A 27,542-nucleotide genomic window follows, 5' to 3' on the forward strand; every position below is an offset into this window, starting at 1 on the left:
ATCAAACTGTAAAGCTATCTACTACGCCCTCGTCTATGTGCATGCATCGTCGTATGAGTTGAGTTCGCGCTACAAGTTTTGTTCCGTCTGAATATGAGTAAATTGGGTATCTGGTATTAAATGAGATCAAATCCACACTCGCTCAGCCGCGCATGCGCAAAGCATCACACCACATGCGCACCATTGCCTCTTGCTCCTGACTCTTCTTGCCCGTTGTAACTGGGGCCATCATGACTTCCCTGATCTCCGACCGGCCCAAATCGCGCCCATCTTTGATTTTACTCCAGCAGTCACGAACCACAGTCTGCGCGTACTCGATATCGACTTGTTCTTCATCTACATCCATTGCCGTACCGTTTTCCGTCGTGTCATAGCCTGAATTCATGTGGTTCTCTGCATCCTCAGCGCCCAGTGTCGTGCTGATACAGACGACGACGCCTGGCGATAAGACGGCGCCTGATTGCGGACCTTCGCGTGTTGCTCGTAGCTCCCCAATTTGTATCGTACAAAGACCCCCACTATAAGATGTTCCTTCGCGCACAGCCAGTATTTGTCTCGGCGTCCACAGAGCAGAACATTGGTACCGTAGTATCGAAGCATGCGCGTCTTGCTGTCGCAGCGGTATCGACGCAATGGACTCTTGCTGCGCTAACGGTTGCGCAAATACATATGTGCGATTCGGCGAGAGGCTCGAGAGATGGAGGAGGTGCTGGTAGGAGTGTGCGTATGGCTTCGGTTTGCCGTCTGCGCCCGTAGGTGGCTGGTAGCCTGGAGGTATGGTGTCGCGAAATGCGCGGTAGGAGAGCGACCATGGTGTTTGCTTCCGTGTGGCATTTTGGAAGCTGGTCTCGATGCCTTGAATGAGGCTGTTTACAGTGGAGAGGGAGGCGTCGATGTTGGTAGAGGGATTAGAAACGAAGTATAGCCTATCATATTAGCTTCACCGTGTGGAGAGAAGTCTGGGGAGTGAGAAGTTACCCGCTATATTTCATTTTGTCTATTCGGTGGAGGCGGGTTATTACAGCTTGCTGGGAGCAGGAGTACTATGTGTAGAAATGGTCGATATTGGCCGTGGACAACTATTGCAATGATGTATGACTTTATGAGTGAGAGTTAAAGAATCTGGAGCGAAAGGCACACATGGTTATCTTTGTGGTTGGTGGAGTTGGTATGCTAGAACGAAGACGCCATTGGAAACGCAAGTACAAGTGCCACGGGCGCGGGTGGGGAAACTTTTAGCGCGTCTGCGACTACAGCTCGTTCTTGTACTACCACACCAATGTATCCTGAAGACATACGCCGTCATCTCAATGAAAACGATAACAAAATACAAGTAGCGCATACCTCCATTCCATTTCTTTGTTCATGTTAATCATAGCTTATAGGAAACCGCCGTCCTCTCGTAGCTCATGTTGAGAGAACACTACCTTGAAGGTATGATTAGCGGAGCTACGCACAACAACAGTACGTGAGTCTTCATCGATGCTGAACCCTACGATATTGCCGATCACTCGTTCTGAAATCCAGAGTGAGTTGCCCTGAAAGTAGAGTACAGGTCCTGGACTCAAATCTGTACCCGGGATGTTGATGTAAGTCATCGAATTGGTGTTAGTTATTGTACAGTCGCGATAGCCCGCGTTGACTACACGACCAGCTGTATTAGTCTCCTTCCAGCGAGCAAAGGTGGCGTTTGGGAAGTAACCGCTAATCAGTATTTCGTACTGCGCATCGTGGCGGTCGTTGATGTGCTCTAACCAAGCAACAACCGTGGAAGACCCAAAATCCGTTGAGTAGAACGCAACACGCCCAATTCGATTCCGTGCAGCCAGTACATCAGTCCACTGGTCCGGTGTCATGAGTGGCCACTGAGTAGTGACAAATAGTGACGCTACCAGAAATTTAACAGTCAGCCAGTCGTTGAGGTGAGGCGCCAACATAGGCATCCAGCCTTCGTGAAGATTCAATGGGATTCGACTCAGGGCGACGCCTGCAGAGATGACTTGTTCCATAGCCTGAAGGAATCGGGAGGGCTCATCCGAGCATTCGAGGTCAATACCAAACCGCGCGTAAATTTCCTCTAGTTCCAAAAGCGGCGCAACGACACCTTCGATGTGTGTAGCTATGGCCTCGAAGACGTTATTGCTTGCGTAATTCGAATCAGCTCCGAGCCCTGGAACTAAAACGTGGTTGACATTGTGTGCTTCCTGTTCCGAGTGCTCAGGAAAACACACGGCACGACAGCTTGGGCACGTGTTCGGGCAGACTTCCATGCCTATGCCATATAACCACTTGGCCAAACAAAATCGATGAAAGGTATGGCTGCACATGGTTTGAACGATGGGAGAGGTGTCCGGGTTCCAATCTTCGAAACAGATTGGACATACCGGATCGTCAGAAGGTCCTGAAGGTTTGATGTAGCTTCTGAAGTATTGCTCGCGCGATTGTGCTGGAAAATACGTCATATCGAGGAAACTCTAACTTAATACGCAACAAGCCGTTCTACTTGGCTAGGGAATTATATTTTGGTAGATGAATTCTTATTATTATGCTGATTGAATCTCGACGTTGTGAGCATGGAACGATACTAAACGTGTACCATGTTACGACAGAGTCCACACAGTGTTGTATGCGATATGATTCAACACTGAACTAGCCTTTCACATTTTTAGCAGTTGGAGAATATCCCAGGCGGTGCGACCACGTGAAGAAGGTAAACACTAAGTATTCGAAAGGTTGTTGTCGAAAACGTGTCATAACTGCGACATGCTGTATAATATGTGTCGTTGTCGCAACCGGGCACGAATGCACGATCACACACGGATACTGTATCTGTGACACAGACTCAAGTCATTACGCAATAACCCAGGGTGGCTTTGATGAACTCATGAGTGCCATGCGATGAGGTATGTGTATACGTTAGTTTAGTCATTCCCTACTTAATCTTGTGAAAGGAGTTCGCAAAAGCTAGGACGCCATAAGAAGGCAGAGTAGTATCATTCCACTCTAAGCCTTAAGGTATGCCCAATGACTAAAAGACCTTGATGTATTTCAAGGTTTGGTCAGTTATTGTCTACCAAGTCCAGCCAAAGTGAGCATGTCCCTCAGATATTCGTAGCTAAAATGGACGGTACAATGCTTATTCTCCCGAGAATTATGAACGGGACACGATGTGAGCAGCGAATGTTGTTCCAACGGGTCCGACTGACAATCCTACATCTCCTCGTTTCTCGACCCAACACCTTACTTACACTGGCCGCATACGACAAGGTACTGAGATTATTAGTTCCGACCGGAATTGCTGTATCAGAAAAATCACCGATAATACCTAGGTATCTCAGACTTCCGATATTGGGCCACATCGATTCATACTCATTCACATAAGACCGGGAACCTATAGTTCGGATGGCGACGGAAATGAGTGTCTGTCTGGTTACCAAAGCTTGCCTTTTTTCCCGTCCAGTTTAGAAAGCCGGAAACTTAACCTCGCCATCTCGAGAGAAATATCGCGATTCGTATCTTGCAGAGTTGTTGCCAGTCCCTCGGTGGAGCCTCAACCTGCCTCACGCCACCCACGTACTGAACCCTTGCACTGCATCCCACTAGCCACCCAAATGCACTGCATCTCCGTCATGAGTCATGGATTCCTGGACGACCAAGTCGATTTCGGCAACTGATATCGTAAGAGCGGGGATGATTGTTCAAATTGTCGATAGGACGAAGCGGCATCGCGCAGTTCGCGCCTGCCTCTTCTAGCCTAGAGAGTGGACTAGCGTCCCGAAGTCCAAGGCTTGTGAAGCTTCAACAACTCCACGAAGCTTCAGCAGTCGGTACTACGATGGCGGACGGCTCACTCTTTCAATTGACATTGTAATGCAGGATTGCGGTATTACTATTGTATCTGACCCGACCCCAAGTTCTATGACTATCGATTAATCTACACAACCTTGGGTACTGGGCAATTCTCCGAACCCCAATGCCGTTCCGGATGTGATCGTCAATCGCGCAGAGTACCAAGCACACCACGGCTTTCCTCTTTGAGCAACTATACATGCATGCATGGCCCGTTGTTACTAATCTAGTTCCTATCGTATCTGTACAGCCTATTCGCCAGAATGTTGTTCCCCTCGTTCTACATGGGTCTGGCGATGGCAAGTACAGGGTAGCACATGCAGCTATGATGTCTATCGCCTTGAGAACGCGCAAGTTTGTTGCCAGGTCCGCGGTACAGCTTGTGCAGGTATAAAATGGTCGAGGTCGTTCAGTTGGAAGAACGGCACGGTGAGCTTGAAATTAGTTTTTTGAGCTGTCTGCTGTGTTGTTTGGGTTGAAAACATGGCTTCCCTCTTCAACGCCGTCGCTGGCCTCTCGCTGGCCTCAATTGCACTTTCGTCGCCTGTTGCACCTCACATCCATGCGCGACAATACAATGCGACAAGCCCTTGTGCGCAAGTCAGCGCTGCCATTGCCGGAAAGAACATTACTGCAGGTACTGCGACTGTACCCGCCGAGCTCGCATGGGATTGCATCAATTCTGTCCCATTCAACCAGAGCGCTGCTCTCGCCCTGGTGGACGGCGTCGTCCCGTACTTTAGATGGCAAAGTAACACTGTCTGGCTGAAGGACCCTCCAGCAGAGTATGCTGAGAAGGTACAGCCACCAGTCGACATCTGGGGCGGGCTCGAGGAAATCAGAGGGAAGGTTACATCCGGAGCGTATGAGAATGAGTATGAGGTAAGTTTCTTACGACGATCTGATGTTAAGAGTATGAAATAACCTAGTATAGTTCGGATTCGAGCTCTACACTCTCTTGCAAAGCACCCACGACGGTCACTTTGTGTACGTCCCTGATGTTGTAGGCACTGTCTTTAACTTTGCTCGCCCGGTACCTCTGGTATCCGTCTCCAGCGACGGAAAAGAGCTTCCTCAACCCTACGTCTATGCGGACGTACTGGCGGAATCTTTCGGCAACGCTACCTTCACACCCTCACCCATCACCCACATCGATGGCGAGGACGCCAAGGACTTCCTGGAAAACTGGGCTCAATATGGATCCCTCCAAGATCGAGACGCATTGTACAACAACGTCTTCTATGAGCTTGCGACGGTGTCACTTGGCCCCGTTGGATCTGGTATCGGTACTTTTGCAGGATCTGGCCGCGGTCGCTGGATCTACCCGGGTCCTACTACTGAGCTTACGTTCGAGAACGGTACCAGCCGTACCTACGACAACTTTGCGAAGGTCTTGATTCCATTTGATGGTATTACCGACGGAGAGAGCCTTTACAAGCTCTGGTTCACCGGCCCAACCCAAACTGAGGAGCCAACACCATCAAACTCGACCTCAGCCACACCTACACCCTCAGCCACTACTTCGGCCACAGCAGTACCTACCATTCCCGCACCTGGATACCCACCCCCAGTTCTCCGTGAAGCACACAACTTGATCGGCGGTTACTTCCTGGAGGACGACTACTCAGATGTTGCTGTGCTCTCTGTGCCCTCTTTTGTTGGTATCGATGCACAGGAGGAATTCCAAGCTACTGCTGCCAACTTCCTCGCCGCAGCCAAGTCTGCTGGGAAGAAGAAGCTCGTCATTGACGTTTCAGCCAACGGTGGTGGAACCATTCTACTCGGCTACGACTTGTACAAGCTTCTTTTCCCGCAAGATATCGACCACGCAGCTGCCGACCGTTACCGCGCATTTGAGTCCACCCAGATCCTGAACCAGAAGTTCTCTGAAGCTGCTGAGGGTGTACCCCGTGTGATCGACAGCCAGAACGAAACACTCGCGGAGCTGGTCGACGGTGTTGTCTCCTCCGTCTTCAACTACCGATCTGATCTCGATGTAAACAGTGAGAACTTTGAGAGCTGGCAGGACAAGTTTGGCCCTGGTCTCGAGCAGAAGGGCGACAACTTCACCAACCTCTTCCGCTGGAACCTCAGCGATGTACTCATTCCACTCAACTCCGGTGGCGTCTACGTTCACGGCTACGGCCCGCTTTCGAACTACACCCAGGCTCCTTTCGCCGCTGAGGACATTGTCGTCGTTACCGATGGTTACTGCGCGTCGACATGCACCATTTTCTCCGAACTCATGCGCCAGCGCGCCGGCGTCAAATACATCTCTCTCGGTGGTCGCCCGCGTGAGGGTATCACTCAAGCCGTCGGTGGTGTCAAGGGAACAAACAACTTCCCCTGGACCTACATCCAATCTCTCGCCCAATACACCGTCGAAGAGCTGTCCACGCCCGAAGAAGGCGCTCAGCTCAACACTACTGAACTAGGCGAGTACTATGACAACACAGTCTTCGATCGCTCTTCCAACAACGCGATTAACGTCAACTTCCGCGACGGTATCCGTGATGGAGATGAGACAAACACACCTCTCCAGTTCGTCTACGAGCCCTCGGACTGTCGTATCCTTTACACCAAGGCTATGACGGTTGATGTGACTGCTATCTGGAAGGCTGTTGCTGATTCTACTTGGGGTGGAGTCAGCCACTGCATTGCTGGAGACCTCGGTGGCTACTCAACATCGCGCATGGCGAAGCGTGAGCTGAGCGTGTCTGAGAGGGCGCACAGCAAGAGGATGCAGTCCTGGAGGAGGGACCTCAAGGCGGCTGACTACCCGCTTGATGTCAGAACTGATCTGAGTGGTGTTAGCTTTGACGGAAACGGCATCATGTGGCCGTAGATTAGTAGTTACTGAGGTGTTTACAAGGCACAATGGGAAACTTGGATACGAAATAATAACCACGGTCTTGAATGTTTCAAAAATAATTCTTGCAGCCTACATTTGTTGTTTGTGAACTTTCATAGTAAAGAAGATAGTGTTGCGTGGTGCTTTTGTCGACAATAAAGCCTTGTCAGACTGATGGATATCGACATCAACCAACCATATGCTTGGCAGCCAGCGGTCGGCTAGAGAATGGACCAGATCGACATTGAGCTCGAACGGAGGGAATTGCAAGGACGTTCAGTTTGCCTCGACGCAAGATGCATCGATCGATCTCACCAAGAACGTTGCGGCTCATGCGTCGGAAGAAACACTTTCCGCAAATATGAAAAAGATGGTGTCCATCACGCGCACATTATTTCTGGGAACGGCGTCCATCCTCCAAGTTGTCATAGCTACCCGCTTTGCTATGTGTATTAGATGGTATTTGCGGTTGTTTGTTGCTTCTACGCTTCCTTCTGTGGATCGCGCACAGAGCGCTTCGAGAAGAAAGCATACCCGAAAGTCTGCGTAGTAAGATCTCCAGCAGATTTGTCTGATGCAGCGAAGAACACGTACATGTGCTTTTCTCTCCAGTGTTGCAGAAAGCGAGGGCAGGAGAAAAAAAGCTAGCGTGGGGTGCTAGATGTCGACATTGCGAGCTACTCTGATGAAATCGATCGATCGTGCTTGCGCTACACCATGAAGACACATCTTGTGTTTTTCCCGGGGAGCGAGATAGGAGTCGGCGAAGTGGGTGGGTGAATGCAGGCCTTTTTTCTCCCCCTCCATTATACCTAGTCTTCCGGTATGTCGCGACATGATGCTGCACGACATCGAACAGATGCAACTGGCATGCCGTGTCTCCGATGTTTACTCTACCTTCCCGTGGCAACGTGGTCCGTATTGCTAGTCCAACAGGTGATCCTCAGGTGTCGAACCGATCGCACACGACAACGCGTGAGAGTAGCCCGCTATATAGCGCAGGATGCAAGGGCTTACGTCAAGCTACCTGGCAGGGTCTGAAGGGTCTAGACGCAGTGGAGCAGTCAGAAAGCAGGTTCTTTGCAAGGTTTCTGCGCAACGGTTACAGCGGAGTCAGTTTTCCTCCGTATGGACGGCTGGCATGTGTCGACTAGCTCCTTTGCCCGATGAGGAGGTTCGTCATCCCGGTTGGCCTGTGCATCGTTTGATGCTTTTCGATGCTTTGGGCGGAAGAGGGAGGGACGGGATGACATATGTTGGACGGGATGATCAGCCCTGATGATTTGCACGTCATCGTCCATGTCTCAGCAAGGGGCCCGCGGGTGCGTTAGCCGCGAGCCACTGATCTGCTCAGATGTATACGTTGACCATTGCTCATGCCATGCTGATCCGATGCTGGTCCACAGAAAACAACGCGGGTGGCACGTTCAGCCACCAAAGGCGTGGGAAGAAAAGTGCACGGTAGGCGGGAGAAAGCTTGGAAATCCCATCATGCACGGGAGATTTTCGATGCTGGTTTGACATCGCCGATGCATGGCAGACGTTATGTGGCGCTAGTATCGGCACTAACAAGAACAAGGTCGGTGCGGCGTTGGAACGCGGGACTATGGGGTGTGTGACCTGATGGTTGTTCCCTGGAGAAGGGTAGTGTGGTTGGCAATGCGAAACTGCGTTCAGTGGAGTGCGCGAGGGGATGACCACGAAGATGTTCGCATTGCGGGAAATGAGCAGGGTGATGCTTGAGGAAGGTTATCGCAAGCATCGCTCCGCACTTTCGATGGCCGATAAGCTTATAGCTGCTACTGATAACGAACCTTATTGCCGGACCAGAGATCACCCAGCCACACGCACATGTCAAACAGCCCAGGAACCTTGGGTCAGTAAACTTCACGGTTGACCCAGCCAACGAAAGACAGCGGCCTTCAATCCGGTTTACCCCGTAAAACGGTTCTTTTGCGTACGCGTTCACGATCCCTCGATCCCCAAAGTATGACTCCAGAGGCCCCCACGTATTCTTTTCTCCTGATCAATCTGCGACAACACTATCAGGGCGACCACCTGAGAAGAAACCCAACGCTGTTGATTGGTCAATTACGAAGTTTCCGTGCATCAGCCGTCTTGCGCGGCATCGAACGCCGATGGCATTTTCAACAAAGCCCATACCCACAATTACAGCCATGGGGATCAGAGTGCCCTGCATCGTGCCTGGCGCATGGCATCGAGCGATGTCATGCCGCCCCCTTCGACTCTCCTACTGCAAATAGAATAGTGCTGACGCGGAAAAAGAGGAGACCGGCAGATCCCCATGGCCATCGGACGTGGACATGTAGAATCGCATTTCGACTGAGTAAGTCATCCACACGCTTGGGTGACAGCGGGGGTTCGCGCGCCGCGGAGGACACATTGAACAGGGGCAAGTGGATCATGAGGCTGAATTTTGACTCTGCACATTGTTTGACTGTTGCTAGCATGTGCGACAATACGAAGGATGCGCATTTGATCTTGAGGTTATTGTTATCCGCGTTGGGTAGTGAATTCCTGAGACAGGAGGTCACAAGACCACGCGGCCGACGGATGAAGTTCAGATTGACAGTTCACACTACGGATGATTGGAGACTAGCGGGGAACGAATTCTGTGCACAAGGAGTTTTTGCATTTTCCGAAGATCATCGGATCGCAGTTTGCTGTATATTGACGGAGCCTTGGCGAGGATAAAAATGCGCTGCAAGTAGATTAGGGTTATGTTGGCTACGAAAATGTTAGTCCGCAAGACCGAAGAAAAGGTGAGACGGCGAAAAAAAAAACCATCACGGCACGATTGTGGAAAACATTGTGATTTGAAAAAATGTATTTGCTGTCAGCGCATTCCGCGACTGATGCTAGTGTATCGTACAGATGGGGTATCTATCATATGTTCAATCCTCGTGCAGGCCAGCTGTTGCAGCGTGGTGATTTGAAGGCCAGCTTCATGATTTTCTTCTCATAGTGTGGCCGACTATGCCAATAATTTGCCCGTGTCTTCAAGACGTCGGCATTTCGGGCAACGCGTAAAGTGCGCTACCAGGCTCTTCGGCCAAATGTGCCAAAGGGCAATCTCCCAAGTGCATCTTCCTCCGTGCTCCTGTGGAGTTCCCGGCCGTGGCTCAAAAGCAAAACGGCGATAATGGGGTGCAGTTGTGACAGCGAATGTCTATGTATGCATGTAGTGGTTTATCCGGCAGTACAGGTTGTGGGTAGTCGCGGATATTGACTAGGCAATAGTGTAGGGAATAAATTGAAGCTGGGTAGTGGGTTTCAGCCAGCGCTGTAGCCAGTCATCCGTGCGCAGTGGCTGCAGTAGTAACGGTTGGTGCCGATCTGGTACATGTTGGCCAGGCACTCGCGGCGACAGCGGCAGCAGGACAGAGTTGATGGTGAACCAAGGCCCATGCTGGAAATGGAGCTGTTGGAGCTGTTGGAGGAAGTGCTCGAGGTGCGTTGTTGTTGGATGGGCTCAGGGGCGGGGCGGTGGGCAGCCTGGGTTTGCAACTGCAGGAGGCGCGAGGCATCTGAAGGGTTCGTCATGTAGAGAGGTGGTGCTGGGCGAAAGGCCAGCAGCGGATTGGTCGGGTCCGAGGGGGTGTAGGGTTGGTAGTCGGAGATGGGGCTATGGGAGGGAGTTTCCAGGGAGAAGTGGACGGCCGGCAAGATGCTGAAGTAGCAGGAAGGTGCAGTGGGGAGGGAGTCGGGTGTTAGGTGATCTGCGCTCATGGTATGGCTTGTATGTGTCTTAGAGCAGAATGACCGGGTGTGTGAATCACTGCTGAGTATGTGGAATCGCAGTCGCCTATATGCTCGTACGGCCATCGAGCGATGCAAGACCGGCGAGTAGCAGGCCCTGTGCTGGGCGGGGCAGTGCGCCAGGCTGATTGGCGCATGGCTGGGCAGCCGAAGGTAAAGGGCAACCATCCAAGGCGCCGGGTCCCAAGTCTGTGCTGGGCCTTGGGCCTTGCCCGGGCTGAGACGGGCAGTTTGCGATCGGCCGCTCGGTCTCGATCGTGGCTACTCTTGCATGCCCGCACACGAGCCAATCCTGCCCGCCCACAGCATAGCGACTTGCGCCCATCGAGATTACAGTGCAAAGTGAAAGTCTCATCGCTCGATGAAACTGCATCTCTGCAACATGGCATTTTTTACCTTTTGCATTTGCCTCTGCATGAGATCACTGCCGTTGCGTACGTGTTACGTGGCCGCGCGGGCTTCGTCCCCGGCGCTGACTGTGTTCGTGTCTCGTAGCAAACTCACTCCTGTCCTGCACAGCCTCTCCTCTACACTGCACGCTGACTGTTTGCGACCGTGTCGTGTCACGTGTGTCTATGCCCGGCGATCCAGCCACGCATTCTCCGCCGACTAACGCGGCTCCTTGTGCTTTGGTTCATCCGGTTGCCGAGCACCACCGGCTTCCTCACGCGCCATCACGATGCCATCACGGTGCCCTCACGCCCCTCGTCCAACAACCACCCCAATGCGGCAGTTTCTGCAATGATCCGTCGAAAGTAGCTCTTGACCGCGGACTTTGCAACCGCAACCCTCGCAGCCTCTTGCTGCCCATCGTCGATGTCAAGCGGGCCGAACCGTTGGCTCAAGGTCTAGATCATGGCATGAACCCCCCATTAACCTGGGGGAACCACCGCAACAACTTCATAGGACCCTGCACCTCCGACAATGAAACGCTGCTGTCGCAAACTCTACTGTACTTGTCTCGACTACATCACACTCTTCCTGGGCTCATCTACCTTTTCGTAAACAATGACGCACAACGACGCAAACAACACGCTCATCTCACGAGAGTCGCCGCTCAAGACACGTACCCTTCGTTTCAAGCGTCTACAATCACAGTGCTGTACTGCCGACTCCGTCCAACAAGCGCTTATGTTGCCTTCCGGAGAGTTCCATGACCCCAGCATACATACATGGACCTGCATGTGCTACCATGATCGGACCCAGGTTAACAGAAAACGCTCTCGGCATACACTGCGACACTAAGGGCCGGGTTTGCTGCATTTCACCAAAGGCACCAGCCCTGCATTGCACCGTTGTTGTGCACACAAAGTCCTGCCGGACGCCGGTCTAGAACCCAATAGCCGTAGCTGAACGACGCCCAAACAGTCCAGTCTGAGACTACGTTGCACCAGGTGACTGGATACTCGCCACTCTAATTGTGGGCCAAGGAGTCGAAAATTCGAGTGGATTTATTTCTTTTGAAGATTGGGGTCGCCGAAATCGCTAGGGGTTGATTCTGCAAAAGAAACGTGGTTCCTCTGAACTTTGTCTAGACCGCACATTCTATGGTTCTGCAGCGATCCAGCCAGTTACACGGGCCGGGGCTCAACCGTCGGTGTAGTCAGCTGAGCAGTGTGCGTTCCGGGACTCCAGTCAGATAGGAAGGTCTCGAGCAACGGAGTTCCCGACGTGTACCGTATGAAGCAGGGCCACGTATGGGGTCAGACCAGGCTGCCACTGGCAAAGACAACGAATTCATAAACGCACAGAAAAAGTAACACATCCTCGAGGCCCTGCTCGCTCGGCGATGCGCGACCGACAGTGAGCCTCCAACCCAGACGCGTCAGGTAGTACCATATCATGACAAATGGCGTCTGCCTTTCAGATGCGAACAACTTAAGCTTCTCTGAGAAAAAGACAGCAGGTGATATACAAGTTTGTGCAGAGAACGTCAGTTGTGGTCATGGTCCCGCTTGTCCACCAGCGGTTGACCCGGGTAGGATCCAGTATGGAAAACCTGCTCAGATCGCGCGTGGTCGACTCTAAACCATACTCGTACGAGGAAACGGATATAACTCCTGCAGGCCACGTTGGCTTAGTAGAACTCTGACAATGAGAAGCGAGTGACCAAAGTAGCCATACGAAGAAGCCCGACATTACTAGTGTCCTAACGCGGAATAGTGCCAACACCTCCATGTGCTTTGTTAGATGCAATCTAGGAGGAACCAGCTTTTTCGTACCCATAGATTTGTCCTACAAGACCCAATCGCGGGCCTGGAACTTGGGGAAACGCAAACTCGACTCGGTAGCTACTAGAACAATCGATTTTACAATTGTAGCTGGTTGAATGAGGGGTTAATGCAATGTCAGTATGGTAAATGCCTTGTCTTGAGAAAGTTGCACAACGAGATACGGACACACGTGATGAGGCCATATCCGGATTAGCCTCCAACGCTCCTCTTGTCGTCCAGACAACATCATTGGTCGCTCCAATGGCGACGGTCATGTGCGTGAATACATAACTCCTGTGGATATCGTTCCTTCTTTTCGTCAATATCCCTATGGTACCATGTCCTGATGCCATGCACCATTCTCCAGCATGGCGCAAACCCCAGGCCGGACGAGCGAAATGACATCTGCGGTAAAGCTGCACGGTTGGCTCAAAATGGACTCGGTATCGAGGCCCGATCGCCCATGAGGTGATGCCACAAGCAATCTTTGCCGCTATCTTTTCACCTTGGTCCCGCGCAATTTTTACGAGCGTCGCACCGCTGCGTAAAAGCTGCTCACGTCACTATCGTGGCAATCGTCACCGGCCCGCAGTCGAACGAAACAACGGCACATAGCTAGGCAGCCCCACCTCTCCGAACCCCTCCATCGCGCTCCTACAATCTTCACCACACCAACCACATACACACGTCAACACAATGGGCAAGCCTCCGAACCTATACGCTTTCCAGAGCGCTGCTGAGCTCGCCCCGAGCCTGCGCACCTACGTTCTCGATGCCCAAAACGCCGCACTCGAGCGCCACCAAGTTTTCCGTGTCGCCGTCTCCGGCGGCTCCCTGCCCAAGACGCTTGCGCAAGCGCTTCTCAAGGAAACCAATGGCGAGGGAAAGGTACAATTCGACAAGTGGGAGATCTTCTACGCCGACGAGCGCGCCGTGCCCCTCGATCATGAGGACAGCAATCACAGACTGGTCAAGGAGGAGCTTCTCGACAAGATACCGTCTGAGTTGGGAACACCCAAGGTCTACCCAATCGACGTCAAGTACCTCGACGACGTACAAGAGCTGGCCGACCAGTATGAGAAGACGCTCGTCAGTGTCTTTGCTGCGCGCGATAGCGTAAAGCTACCACTCTTCGATCTGCTCCTGCTTGGCTGCGGACCAGACGGCCACACCTGCAGTTTGTTCCCCGGCTCTGATCTCCTGCGCGAAACCGAAGCGTGGGTACTTTCCATCTCCGACTCCCCAAAGCCTCCCCCGAAGCGCATTACCATCTCCCTCCCTGTCGCGCAACACGGACTTAAGATTGGCTTTGTTGCAACGGGCGGAGGAAAGAAGGACATCATGCGCCAGATTTTCGATACCGACGAGGGTCAGCAGCTACCGTGTGGTCTAGTGAACCACAAGGGTGGGGACCGCGTTAGCTGGTTTGTCGACTACGCTGCTATCGAGGGTGTCTCTTTCCCAGCGCGCCGCGGTAGCTTGTGAGGACATTGGGGAGAGTAGCAATTCTGCCCTTCATATTATGGATCACTTGTGCTTTCGTGTTGCATGGATTTGGAAACCTATTTCTCGAAGTATGCATTAGGTCACTCACTCAGCTTAGATACACTAGATAACGAACTCTGACGATATTCCTCTTTCTATATTGTGTCCGACTTGCTCTTGCCATACGTCAGGGTTCTAGCCATATGTGGTGTTAGCGTAGTGGTCCGCGCTCATTGGCCTGGGATGTAAACACCCGATGTTTCGTGTATTTGTGCATACCCAACAACACCAAACCAAGCTACCGACGCGTCTACAATAGTGCCACGACCTACATCAAAGATGAATGCAAAGCCGCGCTCGCAGATAGGCAGGATCGGCCATGCGCCACCACGAACCCGGGTAAGCCTAGCCTTCATCCCATGGCAGGCAATGTCTAACAAAAGGCAGACCGCTGCATCCGCCATTCCAGTTGAGAACGATGAACAAGCAGCAAGGCATGGCACAAGTGGTATTGTGCGTCCTTCGCCGAGCAAACTACCGTCGCTCCAGGGCGACACGGAGAACCGTCGCAGCTTACTGTGGGTATACCTCATGCGCACGAGGCACGCGGCTTAACTAATCGTCTCCCAATCCAGCCCCCAACCCGGTCAACATAAATACAATACTCGGTCAAGTATATTGCCAGAAGTATCCGATCAAGATGCTGGCCATGAAGATAGGGGAGAAAACTTGTATGATGTGCAGAACCAACCAGAAGCTGTATCAGCACCGCAAGAAATTCAGATTCCGGGTGCAGTACCGGGACGTCTTCGACCTCGATCAGCGTATCAGACTGGCACTCCGTCGTCTCAGCGCACGGAAAATACTGATAAAATGAGTGTTCCTCGTTCTATGCGACCTCCCGCATCAGTCAGCAAGCTTGCGGCGCCACAGGCAGGACTGAGCCGATCGCAGTCTTTGCGGAAACCAGCTGCTACGTCACATCCAGCTCCATCTTCAGGCGTTTCTGGTCATGCTCGGACGCAGTCGACGAGTACCATATCAGCCCCACGGCGGGATGTTGCTAGATCAAACACAATATCTGAGCGACCAAAGTCTCTACAGATGGCACCAAGTCGTACTACCAAGAATAACAGCACATCCGCAGACACACTACCTGGCGCCACCAGGACGTCGATACGCAACACAGGTCTTAGTCGCACTGCCAGTACTCGGGCTAGACCAGAAGCATCAAGTAGCTTGCCAAACACTGGACCTATGCCCAGGGCTGAAGAGCCGAAGAAGACTAATCGACCAGCATTTAGCACACTTCAACAGCACTTCACACCGCGAAAGGTAGGGAAAGCCCCAACCGCCACTTTTATCAACCCTGCATCCCAAGCAGCGTCGTACTCGCTTTCCCCAGAGACGGTCAGTCTTCAATCAGAACTGCTTCAACTACATCTTTTGCATCAATCGTCGGCGCAGGTGTGCAGACGCTGGGAGATCAGCGCGAAGCGTAGCTTACATACAAAGTTCGAAGAGGTGGCCAGCTTATACCAAGTCATGTTGGAGAACGAACGTGCAGCTCAGGAGCAGAAAAATCTCCAGTCTTTGCTCGAATGGAGTGCTGGCGGCTTATCTGCGGGGCTTGTTGAGCACATCCAGGTCCTCTCGGAGCCCCTTCACGAACTGCCGTCGTTGGTCGAGTCCGGTGGCCGTCTGCAGCGTCTAGTGGCTGAATTTGAACACTGGCTATCCTGGGTCCAGGATACTCGGTTCGGTCGACGGGATCATGGTGGAGCCAAGGCGGTTCTTGGTACAATTGAAGGTCTTGGAGATACGTGGAAAGCTGAAAATGCTGCCTTGTCTCGAAAGCTGACTGTGCTCGCCCGCGATCTGGACAGGCTGACTTCACCAGCACCAGGATCAAGCATTGCATGCATAGTTGAAGCATGTAAATCAATTCTAAATGGCATCTTGGATGAGTTGCAGACAATGCAGAAGATCGAGACTGACGTTGTGTTAAGAGAGAAAGAGTGGGTTGAGGATCGTCTTCGAGTGATTGCGCGGGATGTCGGGACACAGTGGGTGGATGTTGATGGTCAGAGTGCGGCTTGGCGGATGTGAAACAAAGAGAGCTGCCAGAGCAGACTCAGAAACGCGGCACGTGGCGTTGACGGAACAGCAAGAGATCGTGGACTTCCTATTCGAGTGGACTGGACTTCTTCCTATGTGTGTCGGCATGGGTTGCCTGTGGCAGTACACATCGACCTATACGCCAAAGACTCTACTTTCTAGGGGTGACGCTCAATTTCAGAGCCTTGGTTCAAACACTTCGACGTTTTGGTAAATGATCTCTTCATTAGTATGGATACAAGCTGGTCCATGGCCGCCGCCGAAGTCTGTATCCACATCGGTTTGCTCACACTTACTGAATCCCAATAGCCTGTCTCGTGGAGCTGCAAGTGTATGACGATCAGACGACATGAGATGTGTTTAGTCTAGCCTCTGCAGATGATGTGACAGAGAGCTTCACACGGTCTGTGCTGACTAACGACGCTAATCTCGGATGAGTTCCCGTTCACATTACCAATAATCATCTACCCGTCTTACTCAGCCGTCATCCTTCCACAAGCTTCCCCTGTCGTTGGCTGCAAGTCGTCCGCGCAAACAACTCCTGAGCGTCCCCTGGATTCCCGTCCACGGATCGGTATTTCGGCACCGTCTCTCGAGGTACCGCATCAACCCGCGTCTGACGTGACTAGAGCATCGATACTATATCTTTCTGTTGGCTCCTTAGCTTGCAACTTGGCTTTTGCTTGGCCTGGCTATCAAGAGCGAGGACGATTTGGTGCGGCAGTAGCGCTGGCTGTCTTTTGATACTACCGACGGAGTATCTCGCACGCATTGACATACTGCAGCGCTGGCCTTCGGCCTCTTTTATACGCCTTTTCTGAAAGAGCCACCGGATACTTTGTAAACATTACGCCTGCTTGTCTACGCGTTTACTACCTCAGATGCCGAACCACTGAACGCAAGGTCCTGGAGTCAACACAAATCTCAGAGTATTCAGGCTCACATGTGGCAGTCATCGCCAGTTTGCACTACATCTATTGTCCTCTAGTCATCTGAGCATTTCATGGACATTTCTTTTGCAATACCTGATCCAAACAGTCTTTGACAACATTGCTGCTACTGTAACAATCTACCAACCTGAATGGCGAACGACAACGTCAGCATTCGGTCTTTGAGGTCAAATTCCACCCATGGGGTCTCGCACGAATAAGAAACGACCGTGGGAGGATGAAAACGCCATTGATGTGCAGCCCAAGCGCGCCGGCCCGAATGTTACAGCCTTCATCAATCAGCATCCATCCCCGCTCCCGCCACGAGCCGGCCACTACACTGACGGCGATTATGTCTCGGACCAACAAAGACTGCCGCTGCGCCCTACTTCCTCCGAAAGCATGTTAGCAGAGCTTGTAATTTCGAATTGTGCAGAACCACTGCCTTCGTTACAGGTTGTCGCGCCGCTGGATACACTGAAACCCAGAGCCCAGTCTCTTTTCGATGTTTTCCAACACCGGCCTTGGAAGATTCTGCCATCGAGTCACGCAGGTACGGTAACCTTTTTAGCTTTCTACCTGTATAGCGCGTTAAGCGGAAGCGCGGTGCCCGACATACAGCCGGCGCATGATGCTCACGTTTTATTGGAGCGCGAGAATGCCAACACTCACTTTCCAAGACCGTCCTCGTAACTGAGACGATTACAGAAGATCCGCCAATCTATTGCCGAAGTACTAGACGGGCTGGTCTCCCGCATAGCGTTTTGGACTTACCTCCTAGTCACAGCCCTGAGCTGGCGCATGCAGCAGGGACAATCACCTATTGTTCACCAGATTGCCAGTACCAAGCATGTTTGGAATCGCGTATATCAACACAAAAGATTGCCACGGATTCGGGGGTGCTGGCCAATAGAGTCCGAGGGTTGACGCGTACAGAGCATGACGTATTCGATACAGTGAGTTACTCTACCTGATCCCCCTATTGCCGCTGGAGCTTAGCGGCTGCCTCCATTATCTTACAAGGCCAACGCTAATACCCTCCGATAGCCGCTTGAAACTGGATGTTCTCGGAGCGAAGAGCCACTGCCACGGGCGCTTCGCTTGTTGCATGAGAGTGGCTTTAGACTACAAGGGCACATGGAGCACCAATCGTCGCATCGTCCAAGATCACCGTCGCCACCTTACGACGTTTCCAAAATGAGAAGAGCTCGAGACTACCTAGATGGCCCTGAAGAACAATCGTCGTTAACAAGGCAATATTTGATACCCCACGGATATGACGAATCTAGTCGTCCCAGGTCCGGATCATACGTGGGTAACTCTTCACAAGACACCACGTTATCTTCCGGGTCGACACACGCGCCTCAACAGTCCCCGATGCAGGCTCCGCAACCTACACCGCCGATCATTCTACCTTCACCGTCTTCGCTCAACTTTCCTAGCTTGCAAAGCCTACCGCCGATGTCACCACCTGCGACGTCGCAGACATCAGTACAAAGCGCGGACTTACAGGATCTACAACACCAAGTTCGTGTCAAAACCTTTGAATTCCAGACTCTGCAGCGCGAGTACAACGCTTTGCTCCAGAACCTCGAGAGACAAAAGTTGAAATGCGCCACGTGTGAGAAGAAGCTCGAGGTTAGTGATATGGAGATAAATGGCCTGAAGGAAGAGAAGGAAAGGTTGCTAGCGCAAGTTATGTCAGTCGAAGGTCAGATTGAAGAGCTACAGCAGGCTAGGGACGAGGCCCGGCGGCAGTTGGTTGCTAATGGGGCACAATACGTGCAGATCATGGACATGGCAAACCGGCTCCAGTCACAGAGTGCCGAGGCCAAGAGGAAGTGGGAAATCGAGAAGGCAGAGCTAGAACAGAGGATTCGGTTACTAGAAGAAGCTATGGTGACAGGCACTCAGAAGCCAACATCTTCAGCAGTCGCGGAACAGCAATCCGGTATCACTCCAAGTCCGTCGCCTTTCGGCTCAACGCACAGCATGCCTACCTCGATCTCATCACAGGCAGAGACTATCAACGTCCTCCGTGCTGAAGTGAGCCGTCTTCGCTCCAGGACGCATGTGCTCGAGTCGACGGTGCAGAATATGCGATGCGAAAGCCTTTCCATCCAAACAGCAGCACGACAAATACTTGAGTCAGGCGGGAAGATGGGAGATATCGCACAAGACGTAGTGGGTGGAGACGGATGAGACTCTTTGTGTACGTTGGGTATCTCACGTCACAAAGTTCACAAGGTAGAGTGGTCATATTGCTCAATGGTATTTTATCTAGTCTAAAAGTCAGGACATGGTTTTTTTGCGGAAACGAATTAGAGCTTGGTTCGGGGGAGTTTTGGTTTTTTTACTTATACCCTAGTATAGTGCACCATATAGATGTGGAGTTGGTGGTCATGAATAGACACACATCTTTAGTGCGCCAGAGTCTAGGGATTAGTAATGTGCTATCCCGGAGGGTATGTGTCAATAGCGCTACGCCTTCATATTCAGTGTCTTGGCGACACTCACATCTACCTTCTCGGCTTCTCCAACGAGTTTCACCGATGATGCGATCCGGACACTGCAGAGTATGCTGAGGTCCGGTCGGAAGCGAGTCCCTGTCTCGTGCCTAATGGCCCGGAACCTCCGGTTCACTGAATTGCATTGACCGGTTTATTCGCATTTGCGTAGCTTCAGTGTTAGGGTATGCCCTTGCTATTGGTATGAGAGTCCGTATCAGCTGGTTGCTGCTGACGATGATCGCCACCGCTTCGCATGGCCCCCTGCCTATTGCGGCGACAGGGAAGTTGTTAAACTTGGGTGGCTAAGCGCGCGTGTCACCTAGTATGTGATATGACTATTTTTTTTTTGAAAGCTTGATCGACTCCTCGTTGATACGGCGCTATTGTGTCTGCATCTTGTTTTCTGGCAAACTGCTGAGACATCGTGTTCGATTGCTAAGCCTTACGCTGGGATGACTATACGAATTGACCTATGAGCATTGTGGATATTACGTTAGACTGCACCATTGTCCTAGATACCAAACTCGCTGCTATCTGTGACGGCTGACGGACAGAACATGCCGTCGTATTCTCGTCTACCCACGCAGCTGCCTCGGCCGCTTCTCGCCAACCCCTTCCATCGTGCGTTTTTGGGTATCTGTAGTCATCTGCACTCATGCCTGGGCTGCCTCCTTTTGTTTCCTAGTCTCTTCTTCTTCAGGCGTCCGGGTAATGAGTTGCAGTGCGTGGATACCGCCTTCTTTGGCCAGTTCTTCCTTCATCAAGGAGTTGATCATGCGATGCCGTGCGAGTTGCATCTTGCCTTGGAAGGCTGGTGATGTGATGAAAACACTGCGATGGTCAGAATTATAGACTCTAGGAGGAGAAGTAATGAGATTTTGATTACCGGAAGTGTGTCTCTCTACTGGTGACTCCTTGCATGGCTTTGTGATGCGCATGCTTGTGTGAATCATTGAAAATCTCGAGTGAGGTTGGCTTTAGAGCTTCTGTAATCTTTTGGTTGTTTAGGTATGTTTCTAGATGCACAACTGATGCGTCTTATGTGTAGTGCGTGACTGACCTTTGTCCGCAGAGCATCTTCCATTGGAGTCATGGACTGAGCCATGGCTGACATGAAACGCCTTCCAGCGAGGCCGGTACTTCGAAGGAACATCCACGAATGTGTTTCCTAGTCGGTAGGTCTGTCAAGCAGGACCAATGAGAATACTGGAGCGTAGTGGTGGAAATGATGGGATGTGTCGGCCCCAGAATTCAAGCCGAGGCACGCGCCAAGGCGGAATCGGAAGGTGTCGCGTCATGATTCCGAAAGTTTGAAGCGCAGTCAGATGAGCCATTGAAGCCATGCAAAGACCATATGACCGTCTACAGATCTCTGGTGGCCTCTACAAGAACATGCACAATCCTTTAAGCGATACTTGAGATGATAGTTTTTCGTGCTCCGGGCCGGAGACTCAAGTAATATCATCAGCATGACTCGGCTCTAAACACAGCATATCTCCCACCGATTTGCCGTACTCCGAAGGCAGGCTCGAAACCTGCATCAATTGCGCTGATCCGGGACTCCTCCCTGCCGCCATGTGGGCGCGTAATCTTTTCACTCGCACCTTCGCACGACACAAAATATCCTTGTCGACATACACCAGCCATTGCTGCCAGTCTTTCGCACACGCTCCCTTCTATACCGTCAGAATGGCATCTACACTGCCCCGCCTACCCATCTTCGAAGCCATCAAGAAACATGATGGACAAAGCACGGCTGTTGTTCACTCTCTGTCGGGGCGCTCGTTTACGTACGGCGAGCTTGTGAACGATGTCGCTGCTGCAAAGGATAAACTGCAACGGAACTGCGGTGGGCAGAGCGCAGAGGGCCAACGGATATCCTTTCTGGTGGAAAACGGATACGACTATGTAGGTGCGCATTCCTCTGGCCTTGCATACAACGACCAAGAAGAGCAGAAACTAATGCGTGCTTAGTGACCCTACTGTCCATCCTCGCCGCACACGCTATCGCCGTACCGCTATCGCCGACCTTCCCAGCTCACGAGTTGCGATATATCATAGATCAGAGCGAATCTCTCATGCTTCTCTCGTCTGAGAAGTTCCAGAGTCAAGCTGACGATGTGCTGAAAGAGAATATGAAAACCAAGCCCATCAACTACAAGCAGGAGAAGATAATGATGGGCAAGACGGATGACTATGTCACGCTGGAGGAACCCACAAGCGACAAGGGCGGCATGATGCTATATACGTCTGGCACAACAAATAGGCCAAAAGGCGTTCTGTTGCCCCAAGACGTACTAACGGCTCAGTCGCGATCGCTGCTGGAAGCTTGGAACTACAGCAAAGAGGACGTGCTGTTACACGTACTTCCCCTACACCATATCCACGGCACCATTAATGCGCTGCTTACGCCTCTCTTTGCTGGTAGCACTATCGAGTTCCAGTTCCCCTTCAACGCAACGGCTGTATGGGATCGCCTGGCGGCTCCTTTCCTACCGAACCCCGACCCAGTCAAGAAGCCCATCACCTTCCTGACTGTCGTCCCGACTATATATACACGCCTGCTCGCATCTCACCCTACCCTCTCGCCTGAACTCCAAGCCGCGACCAAGACCGCTCTTCACCCATCCAATATGCGCCTAAACATCTCGGGGTCCGCTGCCCTTCCTACACCAGTAAAGTCAGCGTGGACGGAGCTTAGTGGAGGCAACGTGCTGCTAGAGCGATATGGCATGACCGAGGTAGGCATGGCGCTTTCATGTGGGTTACGTTTCACAGATCGCGTAGACGGCTCCGTGGGCTGGCCGCTCCCTTCGGTGCAAGCGCGTTTGGTAGATACCGAGAATGGAGAAATCATAGAGGTAGGCAAAGAAGTCGACCCTGCGACAGGACGCGAGCGCCAGGGTGAGATACAGCTGCGTGGTCCAACCATCTTCAGAGAATACTGGAAGAACCCTGAAGCAACTCTCAAAGAGTTCACAGAGGACGCGGACGGACAGGGGAAATGGTTCAAGACTGGCGATGTCGCTGTTCGAAGGAACGTTGACGGAGCAGGCAAGAGCGATCAAGCATGGGCTAAGGGACCTCTCTACTTTATCTACGGGCGTAAATCAGCAGACATCATCAAAACCGGTGGTGAGAAGGTCTCCGCTCTTGAGATCGAACGCGAGATGCTTTCGCTTCCGCAGGTCGACGAAGTCGCCGTTGTCGGCCTACCATCAGAAGCTTGGGGCCAGAAAGTCGCTGCTGTAGTAGTGCTTTCCGAACAAGGCAAGACCGCAGGAAAAGGAGGCAAAGCATGGTCTGCATTAGATATGAGGCGGGCGCTTAAGGAGATTCTCGCAAACTACAAGATCCCGCAAGAGATGAAGGTTGTCGACTCCATCCCGAGGAACGCAATGGGTAAGATCAACAAGAAGCAGCTTGTCAAGCAGATTTGGGGTGAGGCTTTGGAGGGAACGAAAGAGAATGGTGCAGTGCAGGTACCGAATGGAAGTGTATAGTTATGTATATATAGTAATTGTGCGATATCTCCAATCACAATACAACACCGTTTCATCAAGAGAAGGATAATTTAACCATCAACCAGAAGTCTTTTGAAATACTGTTCTCAGGTGTTCCTACATAAGTCTATATTCGGTCTTCCGTCACATGTTATGACGCGTGCTAGACGGGACTAGCTCTGGTGCAACATGCGGTTAGTGCAAGCTACCTAAGTTGCGAATGCCTTGTTGTATCTTCTATCATCCATGCTCCGTCCTCACCATGGCCGCCCCTGCGTCCCCACCTCCACCTCTCCTTGCCCTCCCTCGCGAATTGCGAAATCTCATCTACTCGTATTTGGATGCTGGGGGAGACCCTGGCTGGCGTTGTACCAAGTTGTTCGCTCCAGATCGCGTTCAGTACCATGTCCATAACGCGCCCAATCTCAGCTTACTTCATGCTCATCCTCGCTTACGAGAAGAGTATCTTGAAGCCATCGAAAAAGATGGAGTCTCTGTGACAATTTCCGATGAAGAGACCCTTGAGAAAGGCTTCGTTATCAGTACACTACCGGATTCACCACCTACAATACATCACCCAGTCCATACGCTGTCTTTGGATACACTCTTTGCCCGATTCGTCAAACATGTCACCATTCTTACCGACATCGGCCAGGGTATTCGTGGTGGCTATAGCGAACTGGAGATATTATGGATTACCATAAAGCGCCTCGCCTCCGCGCTGCTACAAGAAGGTCCACTTCTATCAACCATGCGGATTGGTATCCAATGTCACTCCTCTACCCGACTACAACATCACAACAATGCTTATCCACAATTCGAGACTGCTAATTTTCTGAACTCACCACCACCCTGCCTGGAAGTATTGCAACTTGTGCAGCGAGCTGAGGGGTACCGTCTGGACCAAGTATCGCCATGGCTAGGTCAGCCTCGCCCTCAGCATGGCCTTGTGAAGCATGGCTGCTATCTGTACACTAGGAGCGGGACAGATCACGACCTTCACCTCTGGGAACCTTCCGATGTTCTTAATCACTTCAAGCTGCAACCTTACACGATCGGTAATTGGAATACACCATTGCCGACTTCGATTATTGAGCATGAAATGAAGGAATGGAGAGAAAAGCACGGTCACAGAGAAGCTATAGCCTGGTTCTAAAGTCTATTCAGAACTGAGAGCCATTATTTCTTTTTTCTTCGGATAACCCGAATGTCTACTCGATCACGCCAGCTATTCGACGACCTGAATTCCACGAGGGCCTGGTAGCCCCCTTTCACCCTTACAACTGATCGTCACAACTACCAGAGGAAATGCAACTACATTCTACCGTGGTTGTTCTCGCAAGTACACTGGAGCTTCAGTTCATAGTACACACAGCTTTGCCTCCATCGGTTTGTGTGCGACAAAAGCAACCAGAGATATTTTCCGATTGGCTCATGATGCGGCTTACTTTACGCCCCAGCGGGCACCGCACGAACCTTATCTGCCTCCAACTATCGTTCCCAACTCGTTTGCTTACTCTCCAGATTCTTTGTCGACGTTGTCGCTCATCACGGGTCTCGTCGCGCCCTGTTCAACCACTTTGACTTTCGAAGAATGGCCGAAGACAATCCAGCGCCACATCTCCTCACAATCCCACGCGAACTTCGGAATAACATATACGCATACCTTCATCATGAGTTTAGTTTATGGTGGGATTGGAGCAAAGGGCAAGATCATCCCCAGGGCCACATCGTCAATCAAATCGCTGTGCGATTCCACAACGCACCCTGCAGCAGTGTAATTCGCACACACTCTCGCCTATGCGACGAATATATCAAATCTGCGCCCATCCAGGATCTCTCGGCCACGATTGAAGTGTGTCCTTCTATATATGTGAATGTGGGCGGCGATAAGGACGCTGACGTCGACACTTTCGCGAAACGGGTAACCGGTGCCTTCGAACACCTCAGGAAAACAACAATTTTTCTCACTTATATCGACACAATATCCAGGGACTATGTACCTGGTGCTGAGATGTGGGCTAGCATCGAGAGGCTCATCGGAGTAATCAAAAGCAAAGCACCGCACTTATCAACTATTCGGGTCGCCTTCAGACACAACTCAGGTCCCGAACTGGCCCGCCCTGAGCAAAAGTATGATGCCTTTGCTACCGCTGATTTCCTACCCGGGCCGCCGGATAGTCTTGTCGAGTTCCCGCTAGTACAGCGTGCAGAAGGCTATCACGTATTGTGTCAAAAACGCGGTTCATCGACCAGGAACACGGTGATCAAGTATGGCGCATATGTTTTCAGTTTGGCGCTCATTAAACCTCACTACTTCACATCGAAAGATATTGCAGGAAAGTGGATCTTTGGGGATGATGGACCAGTGTGGAGGGAGAAGCGAGGCGAGGAAGATGCGAAGAAGTGGTTTTGAACTTCACTCTACGACTTCTTCCCTGTAGGCACGAGGATTGATAACGATAGAGTATGGTTGGGGCTCTGTCGCGAAGAGACAAAGTGAGATACTGCCGGGGCAGCACTGGAGGCTGTGTGGCCTGTACTATCGCTAGCGGGGGTTCTTTGTTTTCTAATACGTCATGTGCTACCATCTTGAGCCTACGAATTGCTTCCAAGGTCATGTCTACATGCTGTTCCATTCACTCGTAGTCGCGGCGACCTACCTGGCGGGTCTAAAGGGTTCACCGCAATATTCCGTCAACACGCCCCACATCTACATTACCCGGCTGGATGGCGTATATGAAGAGCAACATCAGCGACTTGGCATTTCCAGCCGGCAGTCGCGTGTGGATCATCTTCATATGCGTGTCGGATACATTGACGCGAATGGTTCTCGACCATTCCTCTAGAATGGGGAATGCGTCTCATGGTGGGCTGCGCTCCTCCAAAGTCTCCAACCGCCCATGGTCGTCTTGGTATATTGACACTGAGGTTTTTGCATCATCACAAACGAACAAGTCCTGATAACACTATGAAGTCGTATTTCCTCCTTCTTCAAGCTGTCTTGGCACAGGCAGCGATCCGGTTTGGATGCAGCAGCGTTTCTATCCAGCGTCTGGACCCGCTTGTTGAGCCTGGCCGTGTTCCCTCCTCTCATGTTAGTATCATCATCACAACATAAATCTCCATAAGCTTACATACTTGTGAAGGTACACCAGATCGTTGGTAAGCTAGACGTATGGTTGGATCTCTGGTACTCTCATTGATATCTCCTCAGGCGGCAATGCCTTTAATGCTACGATGACTGGCGATATTGGCGACCAAGGAAGCTGCACAACGTGCGCATACACTGAAGGCAGAGAGAAAATCCCTCAAGCCGGTCTGGTCATCGCGTCTGACTCTGCTTGTAGACTTTTCCAATTACTGGACTGCTGCGATGTACTTCAAACATCAGAACGGGTCGTATAAGCGTGTACCCATCTACCCGAACGCTCAACTGGGTACGCTCACTCGTTTGCCTATATCGAGACGCAGCGTGACATTAATTTCTCTAGGCTTTGAAGGTCAGAACGCAGACCACATCAAGGGAGGTATGACGATATACTATACCCAAAAGGACTTCAATAGTTCCGACCTCGGTAACCCTGTGAGAGCCTTTCCGCCAGTAGGTGATGCAATCCGGTCTGTAACTAGAACAGATGGTTAATTGGGTCAAGGGCTTTCGCATGACTGTCGGCAACCCGTCGACGACGACACTCAATGGAACCAAGAAAGGTCTGGCTTACACATGCCTGCAAACCATTCTCACCAGGGGCTATGAGACTCCCGACTTCCCAAAGGAGCCATGCCCAGCCGGTATTATGGCTATCCAGGTAAGAGCTGGTCCTAAACAGATGTTGCAATCGTCTTACTGACCGCTTGACAGTAAGTCTACCTAACATCTTAGCATGCTCTTGGAAACAGTTGCTACGCGCTTGGAAGTTGCGCAGCTCTTCCCAAGAGAGACCACTTCCTTCTCGTATGAGACCTACTGATCGCATCTCTCTCGTTTAGTCACTTTCCCTCTTGTTGGAACGGAGTCGACCTTGACTCTCCTGACCACCAATCCCACATGTTCTCTACCACACAGGGTGGTTTCCGCCCCGCGGGCCCTTGTCCTGCCTCGCATCCCATCAAGATGCCTCAGCTAGCATACGAAACAATGTGGAACACTACTGCTTTCGCTGACATGTGGCCGACCGATGGTTCGCAGCCATTCGTATGGAGTTACTCGGATAGCAGAGGCTATGGCACTCATGCTGACTACGTATTTGGATGGAAAGGAGACAGCCTGCAGCGAGTGATGAACGACAGTTGCATGTTTC

At 51.7% G+C, this 27,542-nt stretch overlaps 12 protein-coding genes across 12 annotated transcripts; 8 read left to right on the plus strand and 4 right to left on the minus strand.

Moving 5' to 3' along the window:
* Nucleotides 1–142: 142 nt before the first annotated feature.
* Nucleotides 143–992, minus strand: ALTATR162_LOCUS8870 (uncharacterized protein; the record flags this gene model as incomplete). Its single annotated transcript, XM_043316503.1, has 2 exons — nt 143–926; nt 979–992. The coding sequence occupies 2 exons, from the start codon at nt 990–992 to the stop codon at nt 143–145; spliced, it is 798 nt and encodes a 265-aa protein (XP_043172438.1).
* A 387-nt stretch (nt 993–1,379) lies between these two features.
* Nucleotides 1,380–2,462, minus strand: ALTATR162_LOCUS8871 (uncharacterized protein; the record flags this gene model as incomplete). Its single annotated transcript, XM_043316504.1, has 1 exon — nt 1,380–2,462. One exon carries the CDS (start codon nt 2,460–2,462, stop codon nt 1,380–1,382), a length of 1,083 nt encoding a protein of 360 aa, XP_043172439.1.
* A 1,870-nt stretch (nt 2,463–4,332) lies between these two features.
* On the plus strand, nt 4,333–6,694 carry ALTATR162_LOCUS8872 (uncharacterized protein; the record flags this gene model as incomplete). The annotated part of the gene is made up of 2 exons (XM_043316505.1): nt 4,333–4,731; nt 4,784–6,694. 2 exons carry the CDS (start codon nt 4,333–4,335, stop codon nt 6,692–6,694), a joined length of 2,310 nt encoding a protein of 769 aa, XP_043172440.1.
* A 3,300-nt stretch (nt 6,695–9,994) lies between these two features.
* ALTATR162_LOCUS8873 (uncharacterized protein) lies at nt 9,995–10,450 on the minus strand (the record flags this gene model as incomplete). Its single annotated transcript, XM_043316506.1, has 1 exon — nt 9,995–10,450. The coding sequence occupies one exon, from the start codon at nt 10,448–10,450 to the stop codon at nt 9,995–9,997; it is 456 nt and encodes a 151-aa protein (XP_043172441.1).
* Nucleotides 10,451–13,389: 2,939 nt separating this feature from the next.
* On the plus strand, nt 13,390–14,178 carry ALTATR162_LOCUS8874 (uncharacterized protein; the record flags this gene model as incomplete). Its single annotated transcript, XM_043316507.1, has 1 exon — nt 13,390–14,178. The coding sequence occupies one exon, from the start codon at nt 13,390–13,392 to the stop codon at nt 14,176–14,178; it is 789 nt and encodes a 262-aa protein (XP_043172442.1).
* A 339-nt stretch (nt 14,179–14,517) lies between these two features.
* ALTATR162_LOCUS8875 (uncharacterized protein) lies at nt 14,518–16,287 on the plus strand (the record flags this gene model as incomplete). The annotated part of the gene is made up of 3 exons (XM_043316508.1): nt 14,518–14,577; nt 14,626–14,756; nt 14,814–16,287. The coding sequence occupies 3 exons, from the start codon at nt 14,518–14,520 to the stop codon at nt 16,285–16,287; spliced, it is 1,665 nt and encodes a 554-aa protein (XP_043172443.1).
* Nucleotides 16,288–18,602: 2,315 nt separating this feature from the next.
* Nucleotides 18,603–19,427, plus strand: ALTATR162_LOCUS8876 (uncharacterized protein; the record flags this gene model as incomplete). Its single annotated transcript, XM_043316509.1, has 1 exon — nt 18,603–19,427. One exon carries the CDS (start codon nt 18,603–18,605, stop codon nt 19,425–19,427), a length of 825 nt encoding a protein of 274 aa, XP_043172444.1.
* A 961-nt stretch (nt 19,428–20,388) lies between these two features.
* On the minus strand, nt 20,389–20,888 carry ALTATR162_LOCUS8877 (uncharacterized protein; the record flags this gene model as incomplete). Its single annotated transcript, XM_043316510.1, has 3 exons — nt 20,389–20,566; nt 20,622–20,728; nt 20,796–20,888. 3 exons carry the CDS (start codon nt 20,886–20,888, stop codon nt 20,389–20,391), a joined length of 378 nt encoding a protein of 125 aa, XP_043172445.1.
* Nucleotides 20,889–21,424: 536 nt separating this feature from the next.
* ALTATR162_LOCUS8878 (uncharacterized protein) lies at nt 21,425–23,238 on the plus strand (the record flags this gene model as incomplete). Its single annotated transcript, XM_043316511.1, has 2 exons — nt 21,425–21,647; nt 21,710–23,238. The coding sequence occupies 2 exons, from the start codon at nt 21,425–21,427 to the stop codon at nt 23,236–23,238; spliced, it is 1,752 nt and encodes a 583-aa protein (XP_043172446.1).
* Nucleotides 23,239–23,500: 262 nt separating this feature from the next.
* ALTATR162_LOCUS8879 (uncharacterized protein) lies at nt 23,501–24,394 on the plus strand (the record flags this gene model as incomplete). The annotated part of the gene is made up of 1 exon (XM_043316512.1): nt 23,501–24,394. The coding sequence occupies one exon, from the start codon at nt 23,501–23,503 to the stop codon at nt 24,392–24,394; it is 894 nt and encodes a 297-aa protein (XP_043172447.1).
* A 438-nt stretch (nt 24,395–24,832) lies between these two features.
* On the plus strand, nt 24,833–25,654 carry ALTATR162_LOCUS8880 (uncharacterized protein; the record flags this gene model as incomplete). The annotated part of the gene is made up of 1 exon (XM_043316513.1): nt 24,833–25,654. The coding sequence occupies one exon, from the start codon at nt 24,833–24,835 to the stop codon at nt 25,652–25,654; it is 822 nt and encodes a 273-aa protein (XP_043172448.1).
* Nucleotides 25,655–26,614: 960 nt separating this feature from the next.
* On the plus strand, nt 26,615–27,106 carry ALTATR162_LOCUS8881 (uncharacterized protein; the record flags this gene model as incomplete). Its single annotated transcript, XM_043316514.1, has 4 exons — nt 26,615–26,678; nt 26,733–26,842; nt 26,895–27,050; nt 27,104–27,106. The coding sequence occupies 4 exons, from the start codon at nt 26,615–26,617 to the stop codon at nt 27,104–27,106; spliced, it is 333 nt and encodes a 110-aa protein (XP_043172449.1).
* Nucleotides 27,107–27,542: the final 436 nt, after the last annotated feature.

Source organism: Alternaria atra, assembly GCF_907166805.1.
Source record: "Alternaria atra isolate CS162 genome assembly, contig: 29, whole genome shotgun sequence".
NCBI classification, from domain to species: Eukaryota; Fungi; Ascomycota; class Dothideomycetes; order Pleosporales; family Pleosporaceae; genus Alternaria; species Alternaria atra.